Genomic DNA, 27613 nt, shown 5'->3' with positions numbered 1-27613 from the left:
AGAAGATGGTATGGGGTGGAGAAAAGGAGGTACAGGATGGACAGTGACAAGATAGGGATGGTGACAAGCAGGGATGGAGCACAGGGCAGGAATGGGACATAGGATAGGGGTGGGATACAGGATGGTCATGGATACCAAGTGGGGATGGGATGCAGAGTAGGGATGAGGTATAGATTGGGAATGAGGTACAAGGTAGGGATAAGGTACAGGGTAGAACTGAGGTACAGGGTATAGGAGGAGTAGGGTACAGGGTTTGGATGGGTGTGGGGTGGGATGGGTATAGGGCTGAGATAGGGTACAGAGTGGAAATCATGTAATACCTAACAGGATTGGAAGTAGACAAAATACCTATTACAAAATAAATAAATAAATAAATACCAGTAGATAAATAAAGCTTACAGGCATACATAGGGCATTCCAAAATGAGAACACATATCTAACCCAAAGTATGACTCTAATCCATCATGATTTATAGAAGGAAAGAAAAAACACAAATCATTGATCGAATCTTGTTTTATGATACATAAACACAAATCAGTAGAATCAGCGCAAAAATGGCGCACCAAAGTTGTTGTTGCTTTTTCTCGACTGAACACTTGTTATTTCGCACCTGTGAAACTTCTTTATTCACACAAATAAACCAAAATGCGATGCAGAGCCTGACAATGGTCCCTCACTGCGCCCTGGCTTAGTTCCATGCATAAGAGCAGGTATTGTGCAAATACAGTGCTCTCTTGATATTTGGGGACAAAAATAAAGAGGGGGGGGGGGGGGGTAAAGAACAAATAATGTTGACTCTCTGAAATGAGTAGGCGGAGAGAAGGCAGAGAGCCATCTTTAATTAAATGCGTCTGGTTGCCTACGCAGTGCTAGGTTTCGTGGGGAAGCAGGAGGCATCAATTCACACCACACATCGAGGGGCCTCGCTGGGCTGGGGGAGAAGGAGAATGTATAACCAAGAATACATGTTTTGGGGGCAAACTAGCGGGTAGACGCGGGGGTAAGGCACCACAATATTTGTCTCGATAATCTGAAGTATTTTACCCTAGCTGCTAGATCTTTCATCAGCTGTAACTCTACGTACCGGGTACTGACACGCATACACTCACATCAAGGATGTATCACACACACAAAACTTGTCCAATGCTATGAATCGATCTTCTGTTAACGTTTCATAGGTCAAACTATGAGAATCTATTCAAATTTGACTTCTGCATCAGAACTTCCTGCCATGAGCAATCCTCAGTCACAAGAGAAAACCAACAAGGCTCCTCAATTTACTGATCAGTTAATCCTCTGTGGTGATTGTAGAATTAAGAAAGCTTGATTTTATTCCCCGCTCCTTTGGCATAAGATTGTACCACTTGAATGGCGCATATATATCACTTGATTAGTCTCTTGGTAATGCAGAAACAATTGTTTTTGGTGTGTTTGTTTTAGTTTTATTTCCCACTATTACAACACTTTGAGATAATATCACCTGCTCTGGTAGAATAAACAAAACACCCCCACCACGACCGCCACCATCAATAAAATCTGATGTACAAGTATCATTTTCATGAGGAACTTTGATATTAACCAGGTCTCAATATACAATCTGTTATAATCCTTTCTGTGTATAATCCATATATCATCCACAGTACTCCTTACAATCAACAAAATGTCCCATGGATTGGAAAGGGAAGGGGGGGGGGTGGGGGAAGGATGGGGGAAGGAATGGAGAAGGAGTAGGGTCCCATGGTAATACCAGCCCCACCCCCTCATTTTTTTTCTCTCTCTCTTTCTAGATCTCCCTCCTCCATGATAAAACATCATGGGGGATTGGTCCACTTTCTGAAGTGTGACATTATGTGACATGTATAACCAAGAATACATGTTTTGGGGGCAAACTAGCGGGTAGACGCGGGGGTAAGGCACCACAATATTTGTCTCGATAATCTGAAGTATTTTACCCTAGCTGCTAGATCTTTCATCAGCTGTAACTCTATGTACCGGGTACTGACACGCATACACTCACATCAAGGACATATCACACACACAAAACTTGTCCAATGCTATGAATCGATCTTCTGTTAACGTTTTATACGTCAAACTCTAAAATCTATTCAAATTTGACTTCTGCATCAGAACTTCCTGCCATGAGCAATCCTCAACCAACAAGGCTCTTCAATTTACTGATCAGTTAATCCTCTGTGGTGATTGTAGAAAGCTTGATTTTATTCCCCGCTCCTTTGGCATAAGATTGTACCACTTGAATGGCGCATATATATCACTTGATTAGTCTCTTGGTAATGCAGAAACAATTGTTTTTGGTGTGTTTGTTTTAGTTTTATTTCCCACTTCAACACTTTGAGATAATATCACCTGCTCTGGTAGAATAAACAAAACACCCCCACCACGACCACCACCATCAATAAAATCTGATGTACAAGTATCATTTTCATGAGGAACTTTGATATCAACCAGGTCTCAATATACAATCTGTTATAATCCTTTCTGTGTATAATCCATATATCATCCACAGTACTCCTTACAATCAACAAAATGTCCCATGGATTGGAAAGGGAAGGGGGGGGGGTGGGGGAAGGATGGGGGAAGGAATGGAGAAGGAGTAGGGTCCCATGGTAATACCAGCCCCACCCCCTCATTTTTTTTCTCTCTCTCTTTCTAGATCTCCCTCCTCCATGATAAAACATCACGGGGGATTGGTCCACTTTCGGAAGTGTGACATTATTACAGGGCCAAACGCACTCTGCCTCCCGTTCGAGACTAATCTAATCAAGATAGCAGCTGACTCCCAGACCACCACTCGTCCATTTCTCACCTCCGCTCCTCCCGTATGCTAACGCAACATCTCCGAGAATTGACGGGGAAGAGAGAGATTGCGAGGAACTGCTGTCAGCGCACTGGAAGGTGAATCCGGTGGCAGCCGAAGGGTTAAGAGACCACTTCGCTATCTTGAAATCGGGTACGGCTCTTACGTTACCCCCGCATGCCCCGAACATCTTTATCCTCCTAACCTATTTCCCCGTATAACAGGTTGACTCTGCCCTAACTGATTATAATGATGAAGGACAGAGGGAAAAAAAAAGGATGGAAGAGAAAAAAAAATGGTAAAGAGAGAGATAAAGACATGACGAGTGTCGAGGAGACCAAATTATGGAATGGTGGGAAAAAAAAATATTAATGATGAAAATTGGGTGAGAGGTTCTCACATTGAGAGGAGATGCCTCCCTAATTTTTTTCTGTCTGCCATGTTGATGATGTTTCTGTCACTGCCCCCTCACTTAGATTTCTGGTGTGAACAGCTCCTACACTCTTCTTTCTTGTTGTTGTTGAAAGTAAGTCATATGTATCTGCATTCATTCAAATGGAGTAGCTCTCTTGTTACATGTCAAAAGTTACAAGTTCCAATTTTGTCATCCGTTAATGGCGCCCATAAATGACATATTACTGCAGAAGAATATCTGGACTCACTGGCTGCTTAATGTTCGATGGGAGCGTAAAATAAAAACTATTGCACACTATTTTTTTTTCAATAAAACATCTGCATAAAGATATGATTCTAACATTTAAAAGACTCGAACTCATGGGGAAATACTATGCAGCTGGAATTTCATTGGAAATATTACATGGTGATGTACCTTACTGCCTACAACTCATTTTGTTTTAAAGCACATGAGAGATCTCCACAGATGCAGTTTGTACATATGCATTTATGATAGATAGATAGATAGATAGATAGATGGATAGATAGATAGAGAGAAAAATATGTACAATGTATATACATACTGTATATGTATGTAAATATATGAACCAACTGTCTCCTGTCACTAATGATTTTAAATCTATTTCCATTTTACAGCCCTGGGTTAGTCAATTGCTTTCAGAATTCATGGTCGATGAAGGAGGACTAATTGCTAACAGCTGACGTTTCCCCCGCAATTTGCTTTAATACGCTTTAATTAATGCACGTAACGTTAGATATAAGCCCAGGGGAGAAACGAACGCCAGCAGCAACTGCGTGCACCTTGAGAAAGTGAAGAGGCTGGCCACAGCACTCGCACATTTCCCGTATGATTGCAAACCTTGTTTCTCAAATGTCAGATGAGCCGCTCGCGAGAGCTGACAAACGTACTTTACCCACAGCGAGAGACAGCAATGTTCCTCCGCCCTTGCTGAAAGTGCATCGTACCAACTCTTTATTGCATTTTTATGGAGCAATGTTCCGTGACTAGAAACCCCTTCCCCAATCCCACCCCCCTCAAAAAAAAGGCCCACAAAAATAATTAACTCTCTTCAGTCTGGAGCAATTTTGCAAGGCAATTTATTATCTAAAGACATAGTAACTGGTACACAATTCCCTGCTGACTAACAAGAAGAATTCCCCTGTGTGACTAGATCTTTAATTATGTATGTGAAGCATAGCTGTTTGTGTGTGTGCACGCATGTGTGTGTTTGTGTTTTATGGACACACATCCCTAGCTGACTAAGTTTCATCTTACCGTCATACGTATAAACATTTTCTGTCACACAATCAAATATATATATATATGTAAACAATTATATCTTTAGCTTGATGCTGCATTATCGTGTTTCATGACAATCATCCAGCTCTCAACAATGCTGAGGACAATAATTGCATTGGCAACATGGTCTTTCTGTTAAATGAACAAGTTGTCATTCTCTCATGCCGTGACATGACATTCACTCCTGCAACTGTTACTCCGGTCTGAATTTGTCCAAGGACTTAAGGTTAGGGTTTTAGGCTTAGTTTGATGTGAGGATTAGGATTATAGGGTTAGGGTTATGCTGGTGGGTAGAATTTATGTTTGGCTTAGCACGCAGATACTTCATGGGAGCAATTAGGCCCGTTCACAAACAACGAAAATCGAAATTTCAATCGCGATCCAAATTTCGATTTTTTTTTTCGACCATTCATACACAGGGAAAAATCGCACTTCGCAGCAAGGAAAGAACGATCAGTGGCCAAACTGCACATGCGCGAATCTTGCATGACCGAAGACTGACCCCGCAGTCCCAATAGAGTTTCGCAGGCGCTACGAACGATGGGATTAAAAATACCGATTTCCGAATCTCGATCGCGCTCACACACACGACGCTTGGCAAAATAATCACGATTATTCTGAAAAATCGCACTAACAGTGCGAGTTGGATCGCGATAAGGATCGCGGTAATTAGTGAGATTTTTCTGTCCACACTGGAAAAAATTTTGAAATTTTGATCGCGATAAGAAAATCGATTTTTAAATCGCACTTTTTCCCTTGTGTGTGAATGGGCCTATTGTCACAGGAGCAAATGTGAACGCTTGACTCAAAAACAGACTTGACTCTCAAATGCTACATGCATCCCATTTAAAAAAAAAAAAAAATGTCCATTTTGTTCTCCCCGTACCCCCCTCACCCCCTCCAGCGTGCTCCACTTACAGTGTTCAGTCAAAATTTTCCCTGCCTGTTTCAAGTTTGACCTTCTTTGTCCTAATGGCAGGCAAGAAATAAAAATGCAGGCCATTACGCCCGGCAGCGGCAAAGCTATTAGAAGACGAAACAAATTCTATTCGGGTCACACTGGGAGAGTATATGGCATATTCAATCATCAGGAGATTTTTTTAATCATTACTTTCTTGATTGACCACAGAGGATGAGGGACATAATATATCTGCAACAACATACCTATTGAGCCTTACACACTGCTCTCTTATTGGGGCTGTTCATCATCACTTAAATACACCTGGGGTTATTCCTCATGAAAATGCGCTCATCTACATTATTACATGCACAAGTGTTGCCTTTCCTCATAAAATTATGATGCCCCTAAGACAGCATTGCAATGATGATATTGGTTGGATGCATGAACACCTTGCAGCAATGGCTTTTTCCACATGCTGATACAAAAAAAATAAATAAATATTCATCATACATAAAAAATAAACATATTGTTGCAACAACACTAGCAGTAAACATTTTTGACAGCATGTACTTTACACTTTACTACACCTTCACTTTTGTTTCCATTCTGGTTTTCGCGACTTTACACCACTATGGTATTCATTTACTGTACAAACTGAAATTTTCACAATGGTTTTATTTCTTGTGAGTTTTGCAAGTTGCCTTTCAACCACAAAAACAACAATGTGTGAATAAAAAACAAACAAACATGCAAAAACAACAATGTGCCAAAAAAACAAACAAAAACCAAATCAAGCCATGTCAGCGCTGGATCGCATGTCCAGCACGTTGTGTGGACTATGACAGCAGAGTAGCGATATCAGTACCAACATGCTAGTACAAGTACTTCAAATGCAGAACACACTCCTTGTTTATGTACAGGGATTCCAAAAAAAAAACATTCGGGCACAAGTATTGATATTTGTTATTCATTTTGTAAATGATTACTAGACCCTTTCAACTGCAAAGAAGACACCAAGTAAAAATGTGACTGCCACCATTCACATATCAACATCTGGGAGATGCTTGTGTGGGCACACATGAATTCCTGAATCGGGGTGATTTGTAAACTTATCCTATGAATATTCAGATGTGATGAGATACTGAAATTTTCACAAGGCCTCCTCTGCAGAATCAGCAAGATTAGACAGAGCTGGAAGACAATATATGCTTGAGAACGGTCTGGTGGTATAATCCTGGAGCACAAACTTACCATGGGTGTGCAATGGACTCCTCACAGGTATATCTGCTGTTGGGGTCGACATCCATTAAATGCCTGATGAAATCCTTGGCTACAAGAACACAAAGGCGGAGAGAAAAATAGACACATGGCATAAATGAACAAAATTTGCAGCCAACTTTGTTATTTTCATCAGCAATATAGACATAAAATCAAATTGATTGAATTTGGCAGAAAATAATACAATACATTTCTACGAAAAGGTATCTTTTATTTGACCAAAAGAAGACATTAAGTTACACAAATATGATAGTCAGATTTTGAAAAGAAAAAGAAGAATATGAGTTTCATCCCAAAGAAAAGAATGCATATCTCTTGACCACAGAGAAGACATTACGAAACACAAATGTAATAATAAGAATTTTAAAAATACACACCAAAGTTTCAGCAATTACCTACAAACTTTACATCCAATTTACATTTGTGATAATTACATAAGATTGTATAAAAGAAAATCACCCGAGTTTTACTAACTAATCATTCATAAACTTTCAAAATCACTTTATTTTACTGTCAGAACATGTTGAAAGCAGGCCTACTACATAGGCATTCTGGTACCACAGTGCACCATGCTCTTCGAAACAAGAGCTCTGAAGTGTGTACGATATAAAACATGTGGCGTGCAAGTATTAAAAGAAACCTGCTGAATTGGAACAGTGTTGCCTACAATGTATGTGTGTAGGCAGGGCTCGACACTAACGGTGGCCTGGTGGCCCAGGGCCACCAAAAACACACGTCGGGCCACCAAAATTTCAGAAATGAAGAACTTGGTGGCCTGATCGGGCCACAAAAAAAGGTCGGATGTTTGCCTTTGGGCCACCAAAAATAAAAGTTAGTGTGGAGCCCTAGTGTAGGTATGTACTACCAAGTATCAAAGAGTTAATAGATAATAGACATCATAGAAGCAACATTATACATTGTTCTATTAGATGTGATTCATCTCTATGGAGTGCAAAAAAGTTTGCCTGGTGTGAATAGAGTCATTGTTGTCAATATCTCTATTAATTCTTCTGCATGTCTCATTGAACATTAACAGGTGTGTTGCTGGTTGCTAGCAGGTGGGGCAAGGAAAGGGGGAGGAGTTTCTCGGATTGCGGGGGGGGGGGGGGGGGGGGGGGGCACTGGAGGAGAAAAGTGGAAAGCCACACAGCTCAAGGGCTCGATCCTACACTACATATCTCAGCCCCCACCTCGGGCAGTCTGCATCTCTCGTAAGGCTCATGTGACGAAAGCCGCAGCCAGCCACCTCAGCATTTGATTGATTGCCGGCCCTACAGCCGGCAGTCTTGGGGGACTGTCCCTACCCTCATCAAAAATGCATGTGCGGTACTGTGCACGGGGTAACCTTACACAAGAAGCATTCAATTTTCTGCTAACCTCCTGGACACTGACACTTGTACATGGAAGACAATGCACTCAAATACACACCGACACACAGACAGATAGACAGACAGACAGACAGACAGACAGACAGACGGGGGGGGGGGGGGGGGGGAAGGGTGGATGCAGGTTTTTTTTCTTTCAGTTTGAGATGTCTGACTAAAGTAATTTCTAAATTCAACATTGAAGAAATTATGTGTGCTGACACTCGATAGGTGAGTGTCAGAATTTCTGTGAAGTGTGCTCATGAAATATCTGTGTGCACAGGGCCTTCATTACATTATTTCCAGTTAGTACTTTGATTAATTACTCTAATATCATAGGGGATACTTAATAGGTAAGAAAAAAAATGAACTGATACACAATTATTTTCCTACTAGACTTAAGTGTGACAAGATAATGTTGGAAGTCAACATAAAAATGTCCACCCACAATAACGGTGTGACTAAGACCCTTAGACCCACATCTGTTGTATGCAAAACTCATGTGTTCACACGCAGTATGCCTTGATCCACTAATAAAAAAAAGTCCCCAAATATAAGAAAATGATGTAGAAAATTATTGTAAGTCAAGGCCTTAAGTAATAAAACACAATCATTTGAATGATCAGCACCTGTTGATTCATGGACTTAAATACACTGGAATAACATACTTGGTTTGATCTAGCATTGGTGTTGTATTACATAGGGATTTCTTCACATAAATGTTGGAAAGTTCTGAAATTAAAGTGCATTGCATCACTAAGCAGTTGTTATCATGGGCTTCTGTATGGCTGATTTCATGAGTTTGTAGAGGGGCAAACGTGAGAAAAAAGGTTGGCTTCAAAACTCTCTGCACGCACAATTCAGGAAGCATTTTTTCTCATTGTTCCAAAACACTTGCCTGACTTTGATTTTCACTTGCCCCGGGCAATCGAGCAAGGGCTTTGCTTTTGGCTCAGGCAGCAAACCTTCAGGCATATCTCTTTGTCCATAGAGCACTGTTTTTTTTTTTTTAGAGTATAATACACTTGTGATTCTCCAGAAAATTATGTACTGGATGGAAAGGTGTTTGAATACTGTGCTGCCATTAACTCAAAAGAAATAACAGCCATCTTCAATTTCTCTCTCTCTCCCTCAAAAAAAAGGGGATTGTTTTACTATCTTTATTGGGATTTCATCCTCAAAAAAGCTTCATGAAGGAGACAACCTGTCAAGTGTAGATTTAATCTGCCCAAGTTTTTTGAGATGAGGCAACGTGAGTGTCTTCTCGTCTAATCTGACAGAGTGTTGACATTCGGGTACACATTTAAGCTCCATACGGGCACCTGTCAGCCGGTGTAAACCATACACCAAGGGGCGGGGCTGGGCATGGGGTAAAGCCTGTCAGACTGTAACAGTGTGGAGATTAACTGCGATTTATCAAGAGAGACAATCGGGCCTGTGGCACGGAACGGGCTTTGCTGCCACGGCAACAGAATGCAATCCACCGGAGCAGGGCTGTTTCCCACTTTTATTACTCCACACCACAACTGGGTCCTTATCTGCCATAAATAACTCATGCTCACCGACATGGATCGATATACGAATGATTGTCGATCTGTGATCAAATCAAGGATTCTAAATGCACCTTACAAAAAAGAAAAAAATATATCATGTACAAGTGAAGTGAGAAGTTTCCATGACGTCAAACATGCATCATTCTTTTCTATCCATCAAATAAAAAAAAATCCAATAAAATGCCTGGTCTCACTTTACTCCTCAGCAACTAACATCTTCACATCAGCATTAGATAACATAAGATTTGATTCAGGTTTTACTGCAAAGGCATTGATTAATGAGGAGAAATCACAGCTTCCTTCCAATATCTTATATTGCTGTATTACTACTATTTATAGGAATATACTTGATCAGCATTGCATGAAATCTCGCAGATTTTAGTTCCAATACTATATATATTTATAATACAAACTTTAACTTACTATTTTTGGAGTGCAATTCATTTGTTCGACGCCTCTAAATATGTACCAAACTACTGAGAAACTCTTACGAAGCAACGTCATCGTGAAATATGAGACATAAAAAGGCAGAATCACCAATAGCCTGCCACAATAAGATTGTGAATATATTCTTTGGATGAGTACAATATGCCTCTGCCACCTTGTCACAGAAGTTTTATCACGCGAATAAGCTGCTTGACAAATTTTCATGTTAACAAATATACTGTAATATTCATGGAAGACTGTGCACTCCACAGATAAGATTTAAGAGACTCCTGAATGAGGAGAAAAGCCAACTGTAAAACACCCTCATTTGACAAGGAAAACAACCAAAAAGAGGTTTGTAGCATGAAATATGATAGATTCATGTACACAATGATAAAATAAAAAATAATGGATTGGAAGGCATGTATTATTTCACTGATCTACAAAATTATTTGACAGAAAGGGGAACTATTGATCTGAAAAATATATTCCTTGCAGGCATATACCTTTATGGGTGGGTTAAAACAAATCCTCAACAAAAAAAAAAGTAAGATATAAGTAGCATGCATACCCGTGTCAGTGAAAGATTCCTGTCTTCTCTTTACCCGCTCCCCCCTCCCACCCCTCCCCCCCCCCCCCCCCCCCATCGAAAGAAATGGACAGAATTCAATAAGCTGCCATTTGCTTTCCACTCAAATTCTGGAAATAGGTCAATGTTGATCTCTGTCATCTTATCCTATCCTCCACCACAGCTTCATCAGCCCCCCCCCCCCCCTTCCCTTCGTAAAGCCAAACACATCACATGAATTCAATCGGGCGTGAACGGCCGTCAATCGCATCCAAACAAATTTGACGCCCAGATGTATACCCAGACTGCTGGTCTGAAAGGTCAGGCAGAGCGGCCAGGAGCAGCCTGCAAACCACCACTGTATGGTGTTGGAGGAGAGGGGGGGGGGGGGGATGATGTGATAGGAGGTTGCTAGGATGCGGAAAGGGACCATCCTCATCAAGAAGATCGCACTGCATCCCTCCAGAGATAGGATGGCATCTTCCTTTCTCCTCCAACAGGTTTTGATTAGTTGGCACAGGAAATGTGCTACGGTACACAACAGTCTTTTTTTCTTTCTTCTCACTCTTTCTTTCTTTATATATATATATTTTTTCTTTTTTTTAAACATATTTGAAAGGAAAGGGGGTTGAGATAAATTGAGATGAACTGGAGCATGTGGCAAATGTTGGTAACCTGCTTTCATGTGTGGGATTCAATCTTCTAAGGTAAGCCACTTAGGCTGGGTGGGTCTTCATAGACAGCATGCAGCACTTTACACCATACTGAAAGAGAAGCATTCTGGTACATAAGGAAACCTGCACAACAATCACATTACACGTACTGCATAGTCACATCAGTGCACAAATATATCCAATGTCATTATCTCTCTATCTTTTAATGATGTAAATGATGATAGAATATATGCCAAACTTGCATTGGTAAGACAAAGATGGAGATAAATTATTCAAAATGTTTCTTTTAATGCTTTGCTGAAGTAATCTTAGTTCCCTTGCAAAGGAAGTTTCTACCACAATTTTAAAACTAACATGAATAATGACATCTAATCACTGGCATGATGATTTTTGCTGCAGGAGTAAAAAGTAAGCAAACTTCCCTCAGTGATGCATGTAAAGGACAAGCTGATTTTTTAACATGCATTTTTTCCGGGACACTGCCTGAGTATACTAGGTACTGACTATAGTCTTCAATGGGTTAAGGACCACACAGAGTAAATCACTGGCACTTTCCATCAAAACCTGGTATTCCCATGGGAGCTGACTCGTTTCTTATCATTCCATATCATCAGATTAATGTAAATTGTCAGCACATGACACTGCCTTTCATCGGAGGATTGCTGTTGCCATGGAGATCGTCTCCCTGGAGACAACTCATCTGCTCAAGCTCGCTTCCCTCCCCATTCCTCATCCCTGCCATCAGAGGCGGGAATCTAAATGTATTAACTAGGCACAGAATAACAGCTATCAGTCGGAATCATGTCACTGTGTCAACTGTGCAGTCACAACATTCACCAACACACTTAAAACAGAGGAATGACAGTGTTCAAATGCAAAAAAAAATTATACTAGAACGGTATAGCCATATCAAAACGGTATAGCTATACGATTAATTTATACCTCTGAATGCTAACAAAACGATGAACAACGAAAAACAATGGTCAGAGCATCGTTTTGAACTAGAACTCGATAACGAATCAGCATTCCATCGTGTCCATTGTGCGTCTGAACGTATGGCTACCATAGAACGGTATAACTGGGCGGGGCTTTATGAGAACGCACACAAAAGGTGACAGTATAGCTGTGACTCGTGACCATAACAGCACGCACAGTGGGAGACTGCACATCTATATGACATTTTCCAGAACGGTCGAGATTAGTGTCTGAATGGTCTGTCGGCTATAGGACGATTCTTTATACATTGTTTCTTTGTCGAGTTTTGGTATAAACTGGCCTGCATCTGAACAGGAGGTGATTCTCCGACTACGCTCACTGAACAATCTATGCTGCTGGAAACTGGAGATTTGAGGAGGAAGGGTGGGTGGGGGGGGTCATCATTTTGTGATGGGCTGCAACGTGTACTGTCTTTGTTGCACTGGAACTTATGCAACCACTCAGAAAACTCTTGAAACTCTGAAAAGTTACAAATCTTCCTGCCTTGATGTGATTTATTTTTAATTGCTTGAATATTCTATTTCATATTCAGCCACCTGTTACCTGCAGAAGATACACACGTAGGCCCTGTCTGGTTAGCTATAAATCGCTCCACGCAATATCCTCAATTGTATCATTACACACACACACACACTGCTATGATATCCCAAAGCACTGACATGGAGATCCTCAGAGAATTTTCACTATTTCTTTTCTTGGTGTCCATTAGTTGATTATTGTTGACGCACTCTGGCAGTACTGAGCTAGAACTGCTGGGGGGTTATATATTTGCATGTTTATATGTGTTGAGCACGGCGTCGATTCATCACGAACGGTTTAGTTCATAGGGACACATGAATCACTCTCGAGACATTGCAGTCTTTTGCCTCCCAGGGAGACATCCAAGTTTGGATCTTAAGACTGAAGTATGCATGTAACACATCAACTGTCACATAAACACAAAAATTACCTGTAACACTTTCTCTGATCTTGATGTTTCAATGATGAATTTCAGTGATTGTTGTAGAATCGTGTCCTTGAAGAATACAGAACAGCATATGTGGAAAGCTATCTCTCATCATAACCACAGCAATGGTCTCCCTCTCTCTTATCTATCTCCTACTCTTATGTCTCCCTCTTATCTTTCTTTCTCTTATCTCTCTCTTTTCTCTTATCTACTTTCTCTCTCATTCTTATCTATCTTGTTCTCTCTCTATCTCTATCTCTTCTCTCTTATCTATCTCTCTCTTGTCTCTCTCTCTCTCTTATATATCTCACGCTCATATATCTCACGCTCTTATCTCTATGTCCCTCTTATCTTTCTCTCTCTTATCTCTATCTTTTCTCTTATCTAGTTTTTCTCTCACTCTTACCTATCTCTTTCTCTCTCCTTATCGATCTCTTCTCTCTCCTCTTTCTCTCTTGTCTCTCTCTCTCTTCTCTTATCTATCTCTTGCTCTTATCTCTTGCTCATATCTCTCTCTCTTATCTCTTTCTTCTCTCTTATCAACTTTCTCTCTAAATTTTATCTATCTCTTTCTCTCTTAATATCTATCTCTTTGCTCTTACCTATCTATCTCTTATCTCTATCTCTCTCTGTTATCTCTTTCTCTCTTATCTCTATCTCTTTCTCTCTGACCCTCTTCCTCCTCCCCCTGTCTGTCCATCTCCCTGTCTGCCTTTTCGGTCCTTCATGAAAAGTGCAACGTCTTATTGTGTCCAAATTGGAATCAAAACTGCTCAAACACGTCCTGGCCGACGGGACGAAAATAAACAACTATCGCAGGCCTCCCATTGATGGATTGGCAGGCCGATTCTGCGATGGCATCATCATCACTCTTCAGGTGTGACATCCATTTTTCTTGACACCTGGATGTAGGGCATGGTGGCTCCATGTCTCCTGTTAGACTACGGGACTGGGAAAGGGAGGTACATGGGGGGGGGGGAGGGAGGGGGGAGGGGAAGTGTTCCCCCCCCCCCAATCATTTCAGAGCCTCAGAACATGTTTGCATCGACATCTTGTACCCTCTTCAATACTCAAGCAGTCATCTTCTTCTTCTTCGTTTTTTGCATCTTGTATTGTTGCTCTGGTTGTGTCGGGAATGATAATATGCAAGGCTTGCACAGGATGGTGCACGAATGAATCTTCACATTGGCAGAGTTAGTACTCTCTCCTGCTATACAGCTTGCTCTGTTTTTAATTGTATTTGTCTTCCCATGAGCAGTCATGTATTTGAGTTGTTTGCATATTAGCTCGATGAAAGCAGCAGCTGTCAATCATGCCAATAGTGTACACAAAAAAAAAAACTATGTTAAAAGGCAATTAAGATTTTTCGCTGCATCCTGAGAAAAGAATAATGCTTCATTCAAATTTACAGTCTAGATGCAAAATGCCAGTGATGGCACTGTGCTATGAAACAATTATATCATATTGGATGACAATGAATGGGAATATTGGCCCTAATGAATGCAATGTTTCCTGCACTCAATGAATTAAAGCCATTGTATCTATTCATATTAATCTACACTCATTATCCAAAGAAGACATAAACTGTAAAAAATATCATACTTCTACTAGACTTCGAAGTTGACTCTGCACTGAAAAAGGAAAGACTCACACATGCATATGTAGCAAGATGTTTGCATGATTATGAATTGTAACAAGTTTGCGCACTTGGTACGGTACCAAACATTCGTGCACTGCACTCAGCAACCACTGGCGCAAGAGATGAGACAGAATAAAGTGTATTATTGCACAGCCACTTACAACGAAAGCTTATGGGGAATTAATACGTTGGCTTATATACGTTTCGTTCAATATGCTCTTATATTGCACAGTGAAAATCACTCAGTCGAGAATACACTTTTATAACGCGCCGCTAAAACGTTCTATTTATACAGATGATAATAAATGAGAATAAAGTCACTGTGTTCTTGACAGCAAGAATATCAGTATTTATCTGCATTTTTACTGATTGACTATAAGTGTGAGTAATGTTTTGGAGACACTGAAGAAGAACCGATAATAAATTACATTACTCTATGTATGGGGACACACATGAGCATTGATTAAATTTCACTGCAAGCGCAAGATATTTTACGGTAAGGAATCATCTGTGAAGTTTGCATTTCACTTTATCCTTAGCATGAAACTATTTCATTTTCTCCCAAACTCTTTCCAACTCCCCAACTCCACCCCCCCCCCCTTGCAACCAACACCCCTAGGCTCACATACTGCCCCACCCTTACCGACTCCATCCAGGCAGAGACACCCAGTCTGTTCACTAATCCCTCATCCAGTGATGATAATGCATCAATGTCGAGCTCATAATCGTTAACCAATTTCTCTTTAATCACTACAACGTCGACATGCTTGGCACATGCCAGTATCACAAATCCAAAGATCAATATGCAATTTCAAAGTTGCTCAAACTTTTGCGACATTCACCTCATATCGAGAGAGATTCGGCACAAAGCTAGAGGGATAATACGGGAAGGACTGAAGGGGGATCAAGGCTCCTTGCAATTTATCACTCTGCCCTGTCAAACTACTCATCATCTTCTTGCTTACTGCGCTGGATTAAAGTTTGCAAAACTAATCTCACTTTCACACACACCACAAGTGCCTTGGATGGCATTAGCTTTCTGTCACGAGACATCACTTGAAGTCTCTCGCATGGGAACCACACACTGGTTCATGATGTTTGCCAGAGAAGGAGACAAGATCAAAGAAGGGAGAAAGAGATCTTATTACAAAGTGGCAGAAAAACTACCACAGCAGAACTTTACATCCTGTAGAGTCTTGACATCAAGCCACATACATGCTTATAAACATCTCAGTCATTTTGAAACTACATTCCTATATAATTATGCATTCTATCTTACATAATTTATATATAAAATTTCAGAGGCTTTCTCTGCGAAACCCTGGAAATAGTTTCTTACCCATTTATTCGGAATGCCTACCTGATAATCAGATAAATCTAACATGCATCCGGAACTGTTTTTCACTTTGTAAGTCAATTAAACAGAGTACCTGATGGCATTACCCTATAAAGCGGAGAATAATGTATTCAGTAAATTCAATTCAAATGCACAAACATATCTTAATCACACACACTCATACACACACACACACAAATATTGCAACATTGGGGATGGTTTTGTAGTAGAATTCAACATAAAAAGACAGAGTCAATGTGTGAGACGAAGGAATAGAGAACAGCCATGCACACAAAAACACAAGCATACAACACCTCTGGGGATAATGTGGAAGAAATTGAGAGAAAAAGGAGGCAGAAATGCTAGGAGTATAGATGGATGACAATGAAAAACGAGAAGCAAAATAACATATTACATCAGATTTAATTTTTGCCAAGTAACCATTTTTGTGCACTGAGTAAATCAGTGGGTGTTTCAGATGAGTTATCTGTGACATTTTAAAGTTAATCTACGGTATAAGGAGTGTAAATTTGTTATTAACTCACAGCAGCCATACCCAAGTTATCTTTCTGAGGTCAAGCACTAAATTGCAAGATACCCATCTGTACTTTATGGTCATGGTCATGAATTGTTTGCAGGTATCTAAGTTGTTTCATGTTTCTACTCTTCATTGCTTTGACTGTCTTCTTGTATGCCTTGTTATGATTTATTACCATTCATGCTTCGGGCATTTCAATAAACTGGAGAAAATCTTGAACACATGCCAAGAGTACAGAAGTTAAGGTGTTTTAATCATAGAACAATTACAAGTGGGTTATACAATATTTGACAAGTACTTGACAACTCTCTGCATGCTTTATATATAACTAGAAATGTCGCTACGGCGACTGATGCCTCCGCCATAATGCATGATTCTCCCAATAGGTGTATAGTACAATGTCTTGACAATGTGTGATGACAGTTTCACATAACTGGCAAAATATCGAAATAACAGGTTTGTCAGAAATATCTTGAATGTTCACTTTCCACGAACTGGGTTTGCTATAATTGTCTATTAAAGAGTGCAGGTACACATATTTGGGGAATTGAAAATTTTTACTTGACTTCTGACCGACCTTATTATAAGTTTATGCATTGAGTATAATTTTCAAGGTATGAAGAAAGAGTGTAATTACAGTACAAAATATTTTTTTTTTCATTTAAACCTGATCTTTGACCCTTAACCTTTGACCTTTGACCTTCTGGCTGGAAATTTCCAAGAGAATGTCCATCAAGTAATACATGTACATATATTAAACACTTTTAAAACTAATAATGCAATCATTGCATATACTAGTATGCATGTATGAGGGAAATACAGTAGTAACATTTTGAGGAGTTGACCTTGACCTTTGAACCCCTGACTATTGACCCATGACCCCTAAATTCCCTAGATAATCCCTGCCAGTCAGTACATGCATATGTACCATGCTCCATGAAGATACATTGAACCATTTGCGAGAAAAGTGATATTGCAACATTTTCACCTAACCTTTGACCTTTTGACCTTTTGACCTTTGACCTTATGACATGAAACTCTCTCTGGAGAATCCTTACGCAGTAGTACATGTCTACACTAAGTTTCAAGAAAATAACTGCGGGCATTGCATAGATATGGGGGAAATAGCAACATTTTTAGCATTTGACCTTGACCTTTTGACCTTTGACCTCTTGTCAATGTCACTAGAATCTACTCAACTAATTGTCCCATCATACATCATCCTTGGACCAAGTTTGGTGAAAGCTGCTTCATCCAGTTTTGAGTTATCACATAAACAGACAAATTTTAGGATTTGACCTTGATCTTTGACCTTTGACCTCTGTCCGATTTCACTGAAAAACTCATCAAGTAATTGTCCCATCATACATCATCCTCCAACAAAGTTTGGTGAAATTTGCTCCATACAGTCTTGAGTTATCGCGTAAACGGATACAATTTCATGATTTGACCTTGACCTTTGACCTTTGACCTTCAGCCGATTTCACCCAAAATCTTATCAAATCGTTGCCCCATCATACTTCATACTTGGACCAAGTTTGGTAAAATTCCAGTAAATATTACTCAAGTTATCGCGTAAACGAAAGCGTACGGACGTACGTACGGACGGACGGACAACCCGAAAACATAATGCCTCCGGCACCACTTCGTGGCGGAGGCATAAAAATGATTGGCACTTCTAATGTGACTGGAACCAAATATAGCATACAGACATGTATTCTTCAAATATGAAGTTAGATAACTCTAGAAAGTACACTAAAAACAGATGTTTAAAAATCATACATTCTGTGTACAAGGTAGATGGAAAATTCTGAACAACTTGTCTCTAATTAAATCATTATTTGCTCGTAACCACTTGATTTTAGAAGCTGTAACTTCCTAATTCTTTTTTTTACCCAAAAGTATTATTGAAAGTTTCACTGACTCATTTACAAACTCGTAACACTTTACCATTCAAAAGTAACTTAGGAGTCACAGCTTTGACTTCCATAGAACCAACAGATACTTAACACAAACACAACACAAGCAAAATAAAAACAAAAGTGTGGGATTGGTAGTTTAAAGCCTATTTTAGACCATTTAACAGCTGAATGCAGTAATGCAACCCTTCAAAGGCAGTTTGATACCCAAATTTAGACGATGCTTTTCTCACGAAGAGTACCATCTGCAGATGGTAAACCTGAAGGAAACTGAGAAGGCTTACTATGGAGGGTTTCTCGCCTTTAACCCATTGAGGATGGGCTGATTTTGCTGTACAAGCATTTCCCATAGACACCTGCCAGAGTATACTCTGAACTGGTCTTTAACGGCTTAATATCCTCATGTCAGGGGTGTTTGGATTGATTTGTTCTGAATGGCGGGCTAAAACTTGGTTCTTGGCTATGGAGTGGCAGCACATCGCCACGTTGACAACAACAGTGGTAGTGGCGGGCAGATGATGTTGACATGATAGCCCCTTGCATGTGATGGGTTGGAGGCCCTCGCGGAACCACACGCTGCCAGTCGGAGCGTGAAGATCAAACTGCTATTTACGGCACCCTGGAGCACGAATTTCATTACAAATCTCTTTCTCCCCTTCCTCTCTCCTTCCCATCTCTCTCCCCTCGATCTCTTTCTCTCTCGGTCTCTTTCGGTTCCTCAATTTCGGCCAGCACCATGCTGATCCTTCTTTCTGACATTCCAAGGACTTCGGATCACTCTTTGATTGTTACTTGATGGGTCCCGACTGCCTATGATTCAGAGAGTTTATTTCATCTCTAATTTCAAGTATCTATCCCTCTCCTCCTCCCCCCCCCCCCCCCCACCCCCATCCCTGGCTGATCATGTTGAAAATCACTATACATGAGAAGCCATTTCATCTTCATACAGCTATTTTGGCGATAAAGTCCCTAGTCCCAACTATGCTTCTTATTTTCTGCATCAGCAGATATTCTCTTCAATGGGAGTTGAGAAAATAATTTGAGAACATTATCAAATCACTGCTTATATAACTCTCTCTCTCTCTCTCTCACTACATATCTCTCTATCTCTCTCTCCTTTCTTGCATGTAATATTCTTGTGAATATGATCGACTGACTGAGGATACTTCTTGCTCAGATCTCTTTTCTTTCTCTCGCCCCCATCGTTCTTTCTCCTTGCATCTACGGAATATTCTTCTATCATCACACCACTCATTATGTCACTTCTGCCTCTTTTCTTTTCTTTTTCTTTGTCTCTATCTATTCTCTTCTATCATACTCTTTATTATCTCTCTGTTGTTCTTGTTGTTGTTCTCTTTCTCTTGTTTTTTCTTCCTCCATCCTCGCTCCTTGCTGGAGGGAAATATTGTTATGACTGTCTCGTTAATGAAACAGCCACCTAATATTGCAATCCTACAGTGCCCTGCGGTGGAAATGATGAATATAACGAGATTGAAGCTGAGGCATCACCCCTAATATTCCACATGACAGAGATCCCAGCATCTAGCGAGCCTTGCAAATGAAATACATATATCAAGGAGAAGACTCCAGCTAGCAGAACAAAATAATTCATTTGGCAGACATCTCCATGGCATACTTCCACAAATGGCTTCAACCTTCCATTACTACTCATTACAACATCACAATGTACAGCACGAACTTGGGTCGAAAGGCATGCATTCATCAACTCCCATGCTAAAAAAAAAAACCCAAGAAACAAACAAAAAATGAAGCTAGAATTACACTCAAAAGAAAATTGACTGCAATTATCTTGGTAAAAACGGTAAATTCTCACTGATGTGGATTATTCGAAGTAGAGAGGTACTCATATGACTCAAGAAAAGTCCCCTTTTACCTTGCAGCAATTTTTACACTAGGGGATATGCATCTACAGGGATGATGTAACAAGTTTATGGAAAGAATTCCGGTCAGCCATTCAGAAGGTATCTACACAAATTGTGAAAATACCATTTCGGGATCCACAGATTTCTCCCTTTAAAGTCTGGACATACCTCTTTCAGGTTATGGGACCATGAAAATTGTCAGTCTGTCAGGCTAATCACCAAATTCACTGTGGAAGGTATATCTTCCTTGTCATCCTGCTTATCCTACAGCACCAGATATAACCTACATTGGTTTCATGTGAGAAAATTACAGCAAGGAGACTCTCCAATATGGGGTTACACACCTGTAAGCATTTCCTAATGTCATGCATTTTCTTTTTCGAATAACAGATCACATTACTTGATACAATGTAGAAATGGTTTAAAAAAACTTGGGACAGCTTTGTGGAACCATTTAAAAGTGAATGATTGAGTGAAACTTTGTTGGATATTGCGTACCTTCAAAACACTTTGAATTGTGCAGCTACAAGTTGTTTCCCCCCCCCCCCATTATTAACGCTGGAAGAAGTAATGGACATGTCTTTGCAATCCAGATAAGAATAGATATACCAGTCATCATCTGTGACCTAAAAAAATGCTTACCCCTCGATACAACCAGTTGACTCCGAACACAAAGTGTAAAAGGAGACATCAACAGCATCCTTGCCGGGTACACATCGGCTCTCAAGCTTATCGTGGTTTCACTGCTTGTCCTCTATCCTTATTCTTAAGACAGTCTAAAGACATTAGCGATAACTATCATACGGTAAACTTGTGTGGGCGTGGCTCATTTACATAATGAGTAAGCAGATGGGTGGAGTTGGTGGGTGGAGAAAGTGGGCGGAGAGGCTGGCGCGCAAATCCCTAGTAACCTTTTGCCCTAGTATTCCCCCTCCCCCACCTTTCAGGATGAAAACATTGTGTCCGATTGAGAAGGGTTTAGAGAATGACTGATTAACTTGCTGATGACAACACGGCTAAAAACACAACTATGACAATGAAGCTATTTATAGTCCTTCTGTCACTTGGTTTTCTTAGCCTCTTTTCTCACTTGCATTTGAAGGATCATATATTGTCAATGATTCAAGGGCCAAAAACAAAAATTTCTCCTGTTCTCGCATGAAATCGTTATCCCTGGACCATCCAGGCTCTGTGAATATTCATGAGAAATTATTTTTTTTTAACATTCTTTTAAAATCTAGTCAGAGAATAAACACAAATATTACAATACTCATTCCAGCCATTTACCACTTATTTGGCACTCAACATCTATTCAATAAACTATCATTATCATTGAAGAAGCCTGCTACATCTGCTTGCAAGACTATACATACTGAGCCTTTAAAAAAATAAACAAAGTACTGCTTTGACATCACTGTAATCAAGTTGTGGAATTGAGTTTTTATGACCATCTTGCTTTGGATTGGCTGTAACGCAACCTGTTATCATCAGCTTCTTTAACCCCAGACTAGCTCTGATTCTGCTCTCACTGGCATTCTTAAAACTGCAATTGCAGTGCTAACCCGAACAATATGAGGTGCTAGATAGTCCCCTACTATCAGTAGGGCTAGTCCACTTTACCCAAAACCAATGAGAGTAGAGTGGTGCTAGATAAGGCTAAACCCCCGGGATATTGGTGGGGCTAAGGGGGGGGGGGGGAGGTTAATTACTTGGGATTTTCATAAACAGAGTGATTTATCCTCAATGTAGGCAATGCAGTAGTTATAATAAAGTCAGTAGAAATGGATGTTATCTATGTTTAAATGTCTAAAACTAATCAAAATTAATGTTTAGTTACTTGTACTTGTATTTTACCATCAACATAGAAAAATACAGCTGTATCTATCTATATTTGTTGCTCTTTTGGAAAATGAAAATGAACTGAACAGGGATCAACATAATTCTTAACAGGCCACAGACTCAATTTTCTGTCATTATCACTTCTGCAGAGCTCTACAGTTTGTCCACACACACACAGACACAACCTAAAACAAAATCCAAACCATTACATTTCTTATGGTGTCATGAACAACTCAAAATTAGCAACATTTCCTATGAATGGCATATTGATGGCAGGTTGAATACAAATCACAGTCAAGTGCAAACCTAATATCTCAAGAGTCTGAGAGTGCCAAACTCAATAAAGCCACAGATATTGAAACTGTGGAGACTGCTTAAATTTCTGGTCCCAAACTGCCAGTAATCTCTTTAAAATACTCCATGAGGACAGTTTCCCGTTGAGGAGTGCAGAAATGAACACAAATTGTACATTTCAATGGACATTTACAGTCATTGAACAGTCTTGGATAAGGCTATGTGAAGTGAAGTGAAGTGACTTTTTAACCCTCTCTCTACAAAGGACTTTGGACAGTATGTATAATGCTATGGAGTTTTCTGTGCCACTCCGAACTAAAAGTGCCCAAAAATTCAAAGAATAGCAACTGCAAATTTGTAGCCATCAAGTTGCATAAATCACATTTCTATGTCTCACTACCATAACTTATATCAAAGTGTTTAAACTGAGCCCTACTTTCATCATATGGCATTACATTTGATGCACAATTATCTAAAGATGCCAAATCACTAAATTTCTAAGGGATCCTTGAATTGGCAATACATCTCAAAACGGTTTAAAGTCGTTGTTTCCATCTGAAACTAATAAGGTTTTATATTTTTCGGATTTGGTTTGGATTTAAAGGACAAGTTCACCTTCATAGACATGTGGGTTTAGTGAATGCAGCAATATTAGTAGAACACATCAGTGAGAGTTTGAGGAAAATCAGACAATCCGTTCAAAAGTTATGAACTTTTTAAGTTTCTGCACAGTCACGACTGGATGAGAAGACTATCATAGCTTGTGATGTCACATGTGTTGCAACGATATAAAGAAAGAATAAAGAAAATTCAACATATTTCCATTTTTCTTGCACAACGAAAGAATACTCGACTTCTGTCTTTCAGAAGGCAGGGGGAATAATATTACTCTTAACATATGTCAGTAATAAGTCAAAGAAATATGAACTTTTATTCAAAAAGTAAAGTTTTGTGAAATTCTCTTTTTATTTTCTTTATATCGTTGTATGCATGTGACATCATAAACTGTAGTAGTCTTCTCATCCAGCAGTGACTGTGCAAATACTTTAAAAATTCATAACTTTTGAACGGATTGTCCGATTTTCCTCAAACTTTCACTGATGTATTCTACTAATATTGCTGCATTCTCTTAATCCTTAATATGAAGGTGGACTTGTCCTTTAATGAAATAAGCCAGTTTTACTTCATCTTTCTACAAAATACAAAGATATGCAGAGAAAACTCAGAACTGCCAATTTGATGACTGACCAGATAAAGACTTTTTGCAGCAAGATTCCCCTAGGATTTGAGGGGTTAATAAATCCCCACCTCTACCTCCCCCCCCCCCCCCCAATCACAAATGTGGTCATAATGAGGCCCATCTAGGCACAAATGTTTTCTTGTCACTACCAAAACACGGCACATCACGATGCCACCACAGTTAATCACGATGATGTCCGCATCCCACACACCTGACAGCGCATCGCCCCTGCCGACTGCTCAGATGTTACGTTTGATCTCGCCATAAATAACCGCGCGCCGGCGCTCCCGTTTCGAAACGAACCCAAAGCTGATACGCTAAATTGCCACGGGCCGCACCACGAGATTTGCAGAGCGGCAGATGGGGGGGGGGGGGGTGGGGGTGGGACAAAGAGCAAATACAACAAAAATCACAAGGCAAATGTGCTATCTATAAAATGTCCATACTGCAACCATCATTATAATGAGATGGGTATTATGCCTCACTTTCGGCAGGGCTCACAAGGATGCAGCAAGATGGGCCTGAAACAGTGGGGGACAGTCGCCACTTTCGATTGAAATCTCCTCCATTTGAAGCTGATTCAAGACACACTGTCCTTACAGTCCCAATGGCTCAGTGTAAGAATACAACATACAATCTAAGAATATCATCTACAGTCAAGGATTGTGCACGATTCGTGCACGTTTTAGCAACCACACATTGAAAAACAGAGTAAAGTTTAGGAAATTTTAAATACTGTACTCGGAAATCAATTTATCTTTTATCCATTTTTCAATCAATCTATCTATACATCTATGTACATATTTCTGTGTTTGTGTATTCATGTATGTATGCACATATGTATGCATGTATCTCTGTCTATATGTGTAAATTCTTATACTAATGTATGTATGTATATTCCAATGTACACAGTGGCAGAATTAACTTTAAAAACACACACACACACACACACATTTTTAATGTAAGTTCAGAAGACTTCAGCACTAGTGTATTTTTTTTGTTTGTTTATGGCTAACTCTAAAACTGATACTCATTCACATGACTGAAAAATCACTTTAATGCAAAAACAGACTTTAAAAAAATGTATTATGAAATTACCTTTAAATTATCATCTATCAAAATGCTTCCTTTCAACAACAAAAAATCAAAGCACAAGTTCTGTGTAAAGTAGCAAACTGTCATTCTGAATAATTTACCGCGTAATCTATATCGCTGGACTTCCCATGACTGACTTCAATGTCTGATAAGATCTGATAAGATCGCCAGGATTACTTCACAATTAAGACCAAGATTTCAATCATGGTGCATATTTGTAATAGACAATAATACAAAATTCCACCATCAGCTCCTATAATGCCAATCGTTGCATGCATAGCAGATTGCACGACAGTGGGAACCCTGCATGAGGTTAGATGATATCCATTATGATGCTGAGATTAGAATATCTTGCAAAATACACGTGAGTATGTTCAGCATCCTTCGATCTTGAGGATGTATGATGATTACTGATCAAGCTCCTTTTCTATGTTAGACGTAGGCCTATTCAATTCTGAAGTGAACCTCCATGACTTACACGCTAATCTTCCTATTTGCACTCATATAAATCACACGGCAGACACTATAACACAGTCCCTCGAAGGGTACATTGCTTGGTGCCCTAATTCATTGCAGGAAAATATACAGACCTTACAATACGTGCACTCACATACATTTGCAAAGAATTTACAGTGTGCATATTCAACATTATACCTGGAGCTGCATCTGCAAGACACCTGAATTTGGTGAATTAGAATCACTCAAGAGAATGATATTTACTGCGGAGTCCTGTCCATTAGCTAGGCACACGTCACACATCCTAATTACACGTTGGAGAGTGTGGCGCGCCTAATAGGACTTTTATCTCGCTAAGTCATGCCACACAAACACCATGGCGACAGGTTGCCATAGCAAAGACAAAACATCTTTGGTATCTCAGCTCCAAGACCCAGCTCCTCGCATTGTGGAAGTGACATCATTGAATCTTCTATCTAAATTTACCCGATTAAAAGGTAGTGCAGCCTTCAATCACATTGCATCCTGGGTTGCTGGTGCTTTCTTTAAAACCAAAAATGGGCCCATTTACAGCTTGAAGAGATACTGTGCGAGCTGAAATTTTCGCGGTGGTTTTATTTTCGCGAATTTCGCGAATCGCCTGTGAACCGCGAAAATAACAACATGCGAAAATAACAACGCGCAATTAACTAAGTTCTGTTAGACCCTCGCAACCGCGAAACTAACAACACGCGAAAATGTCCGCCAAGTAGCAATTTGCGAAAATATCTGTACGCGAAAATTTCAGCTCGTACAGTATCTCATTAAGAAAGCATTTACTGGGTGTGTATGATTTTCCCTGGAAAGCAGTACATATACCATAACAAGAGGGAAGTTAGATATTTGACTGATGGGTGACAAAGAAAAAATAAAAATCAGCATACATAATGATAATAATAATAACAATAATAATAATAATAATAATAATAATAATAGTCAGTTCTTAGAATGCATAATACCATAAGATAGTCTCTATGCGTGTACAAAATTAATGAAAACAAAATCACATATTTCTCTATTCAAACATATAATCAACAATTATCAAAAAGGTGAGTTTTTAACACAGATTTGAATTTATCAAAATCTGTAATGCATCTAACAGTGAGAGGAAGATTATTCCATAATGACGGTGCCATTTTTCCAAAAGCCCTATCACCAAATGTCATAGATTTGACACTTATTTCAGAGAGGATATTTTTTGATTTTGAGCACAGATTACGACCAGGATGATATGGCTTGATGAGTTCACTGAGATATACAGGGGCATTTCCATGTAAACATTTGAAAACAAGGGTCAAAACCTTAAACCTGATACGAGCTTTTATGGGCAACCAATGAAGACTACGAAGAATGGGAGTTATATGATCAAATTTCCTTTTGCGGGTTACAAGCCTTGCGGCTGAATTTTGTATCCGTTGGAGTCCTTTCAGCTGAGAGTCAGGAACTCCAATGAGCAAACCATTATTGTTATCCAAATGACTAAAAATAAACGCATGAACCAGTTTTTCTGTAGTTGCTTTATCGAGAACGTGTCTCAATTTTCCATACATGTATGCAAAAGGGATAGACCTTTCAGTTCATTCACAAAACTTGACCATGCTAATGCAGTGCTAGTTGTTAATCATCTAAACATATTGTGGGATGGGTTGTGAAGGGTTTTCAGAGGGCTGAGGATACATGAGAACAATACAAAGCCAGTGGTGACGGCTGGGAGAGGATTTTGGAGTAACGCTTTCCAAAGAGAGAAGAACTTGGTTCTTTCTATCACAACTGCTTCAGTACTGATGGTACTGATGAAACAGATATGGAAATAGTGATGAAAAGCAAGAGAAGAATGAGAAGGAATAGAAGACCAGGAGTAAGAGACAGACTAGTTCCATAAAGAAGATGATCTTACGTACAACTTGGCATGACTCAGCCATATGCACTATTCTGGCGCAGCGTCTACGAGTTGTGTTGGCTGCGACCGTACCTCCCGATAGAGAATCATAGCAAACACGCCCCTGGATATTTACTCTTGCAACAAATAAATGGATAAGGAATATTAAATGATGTTCTCTTTGGATGATTGATGGACAAGTGGACAGCCTGCTAATCGGT

At 39.7% G+C, this 27613-nt stretch overlaps 1 protein-coding gene across 1 annotated transcript in view; it reads right to left on the bottom strand.

Moving 5' to 3' along the window:
• LOC140241723 (calcium/calmodulin-dependent protein kinase type 1D-like) overlaps positions 1-27613 on the bottom strand; it is a 164595-nt gene that overhangs the window by 10395 nt on the left and 126587 nt on the right. The window contains exon 7 of the mRNA XM_072321473.1: positions 6682-6760. Within this exon, the coding sequence (XP_072177574.1) occupies positions 6682-6760 (79 nt within the window). The remainder of the gene's footprint in view (positions 1-6681; positions 6761-27613) is intronic.

This window comes from Diadema setosum, chromosome 2, assembly GCF_964275005.1.
Source record: "Diadema setosum chromosome 2, eeDiaSeto1, whole genome shotgun sequence".
Lineage (NCBI taxonomy): Eukaryota > Metazoa > Echinodermata > Echinoidea > Diadematoida > Diadematidae > Diadema > Diadema setosum.
The sequence above is the reverse complement of the archived record's forward strand: the minus strand, read 5'-3'. Positions and strand labels throughout refer to the sequence as shown.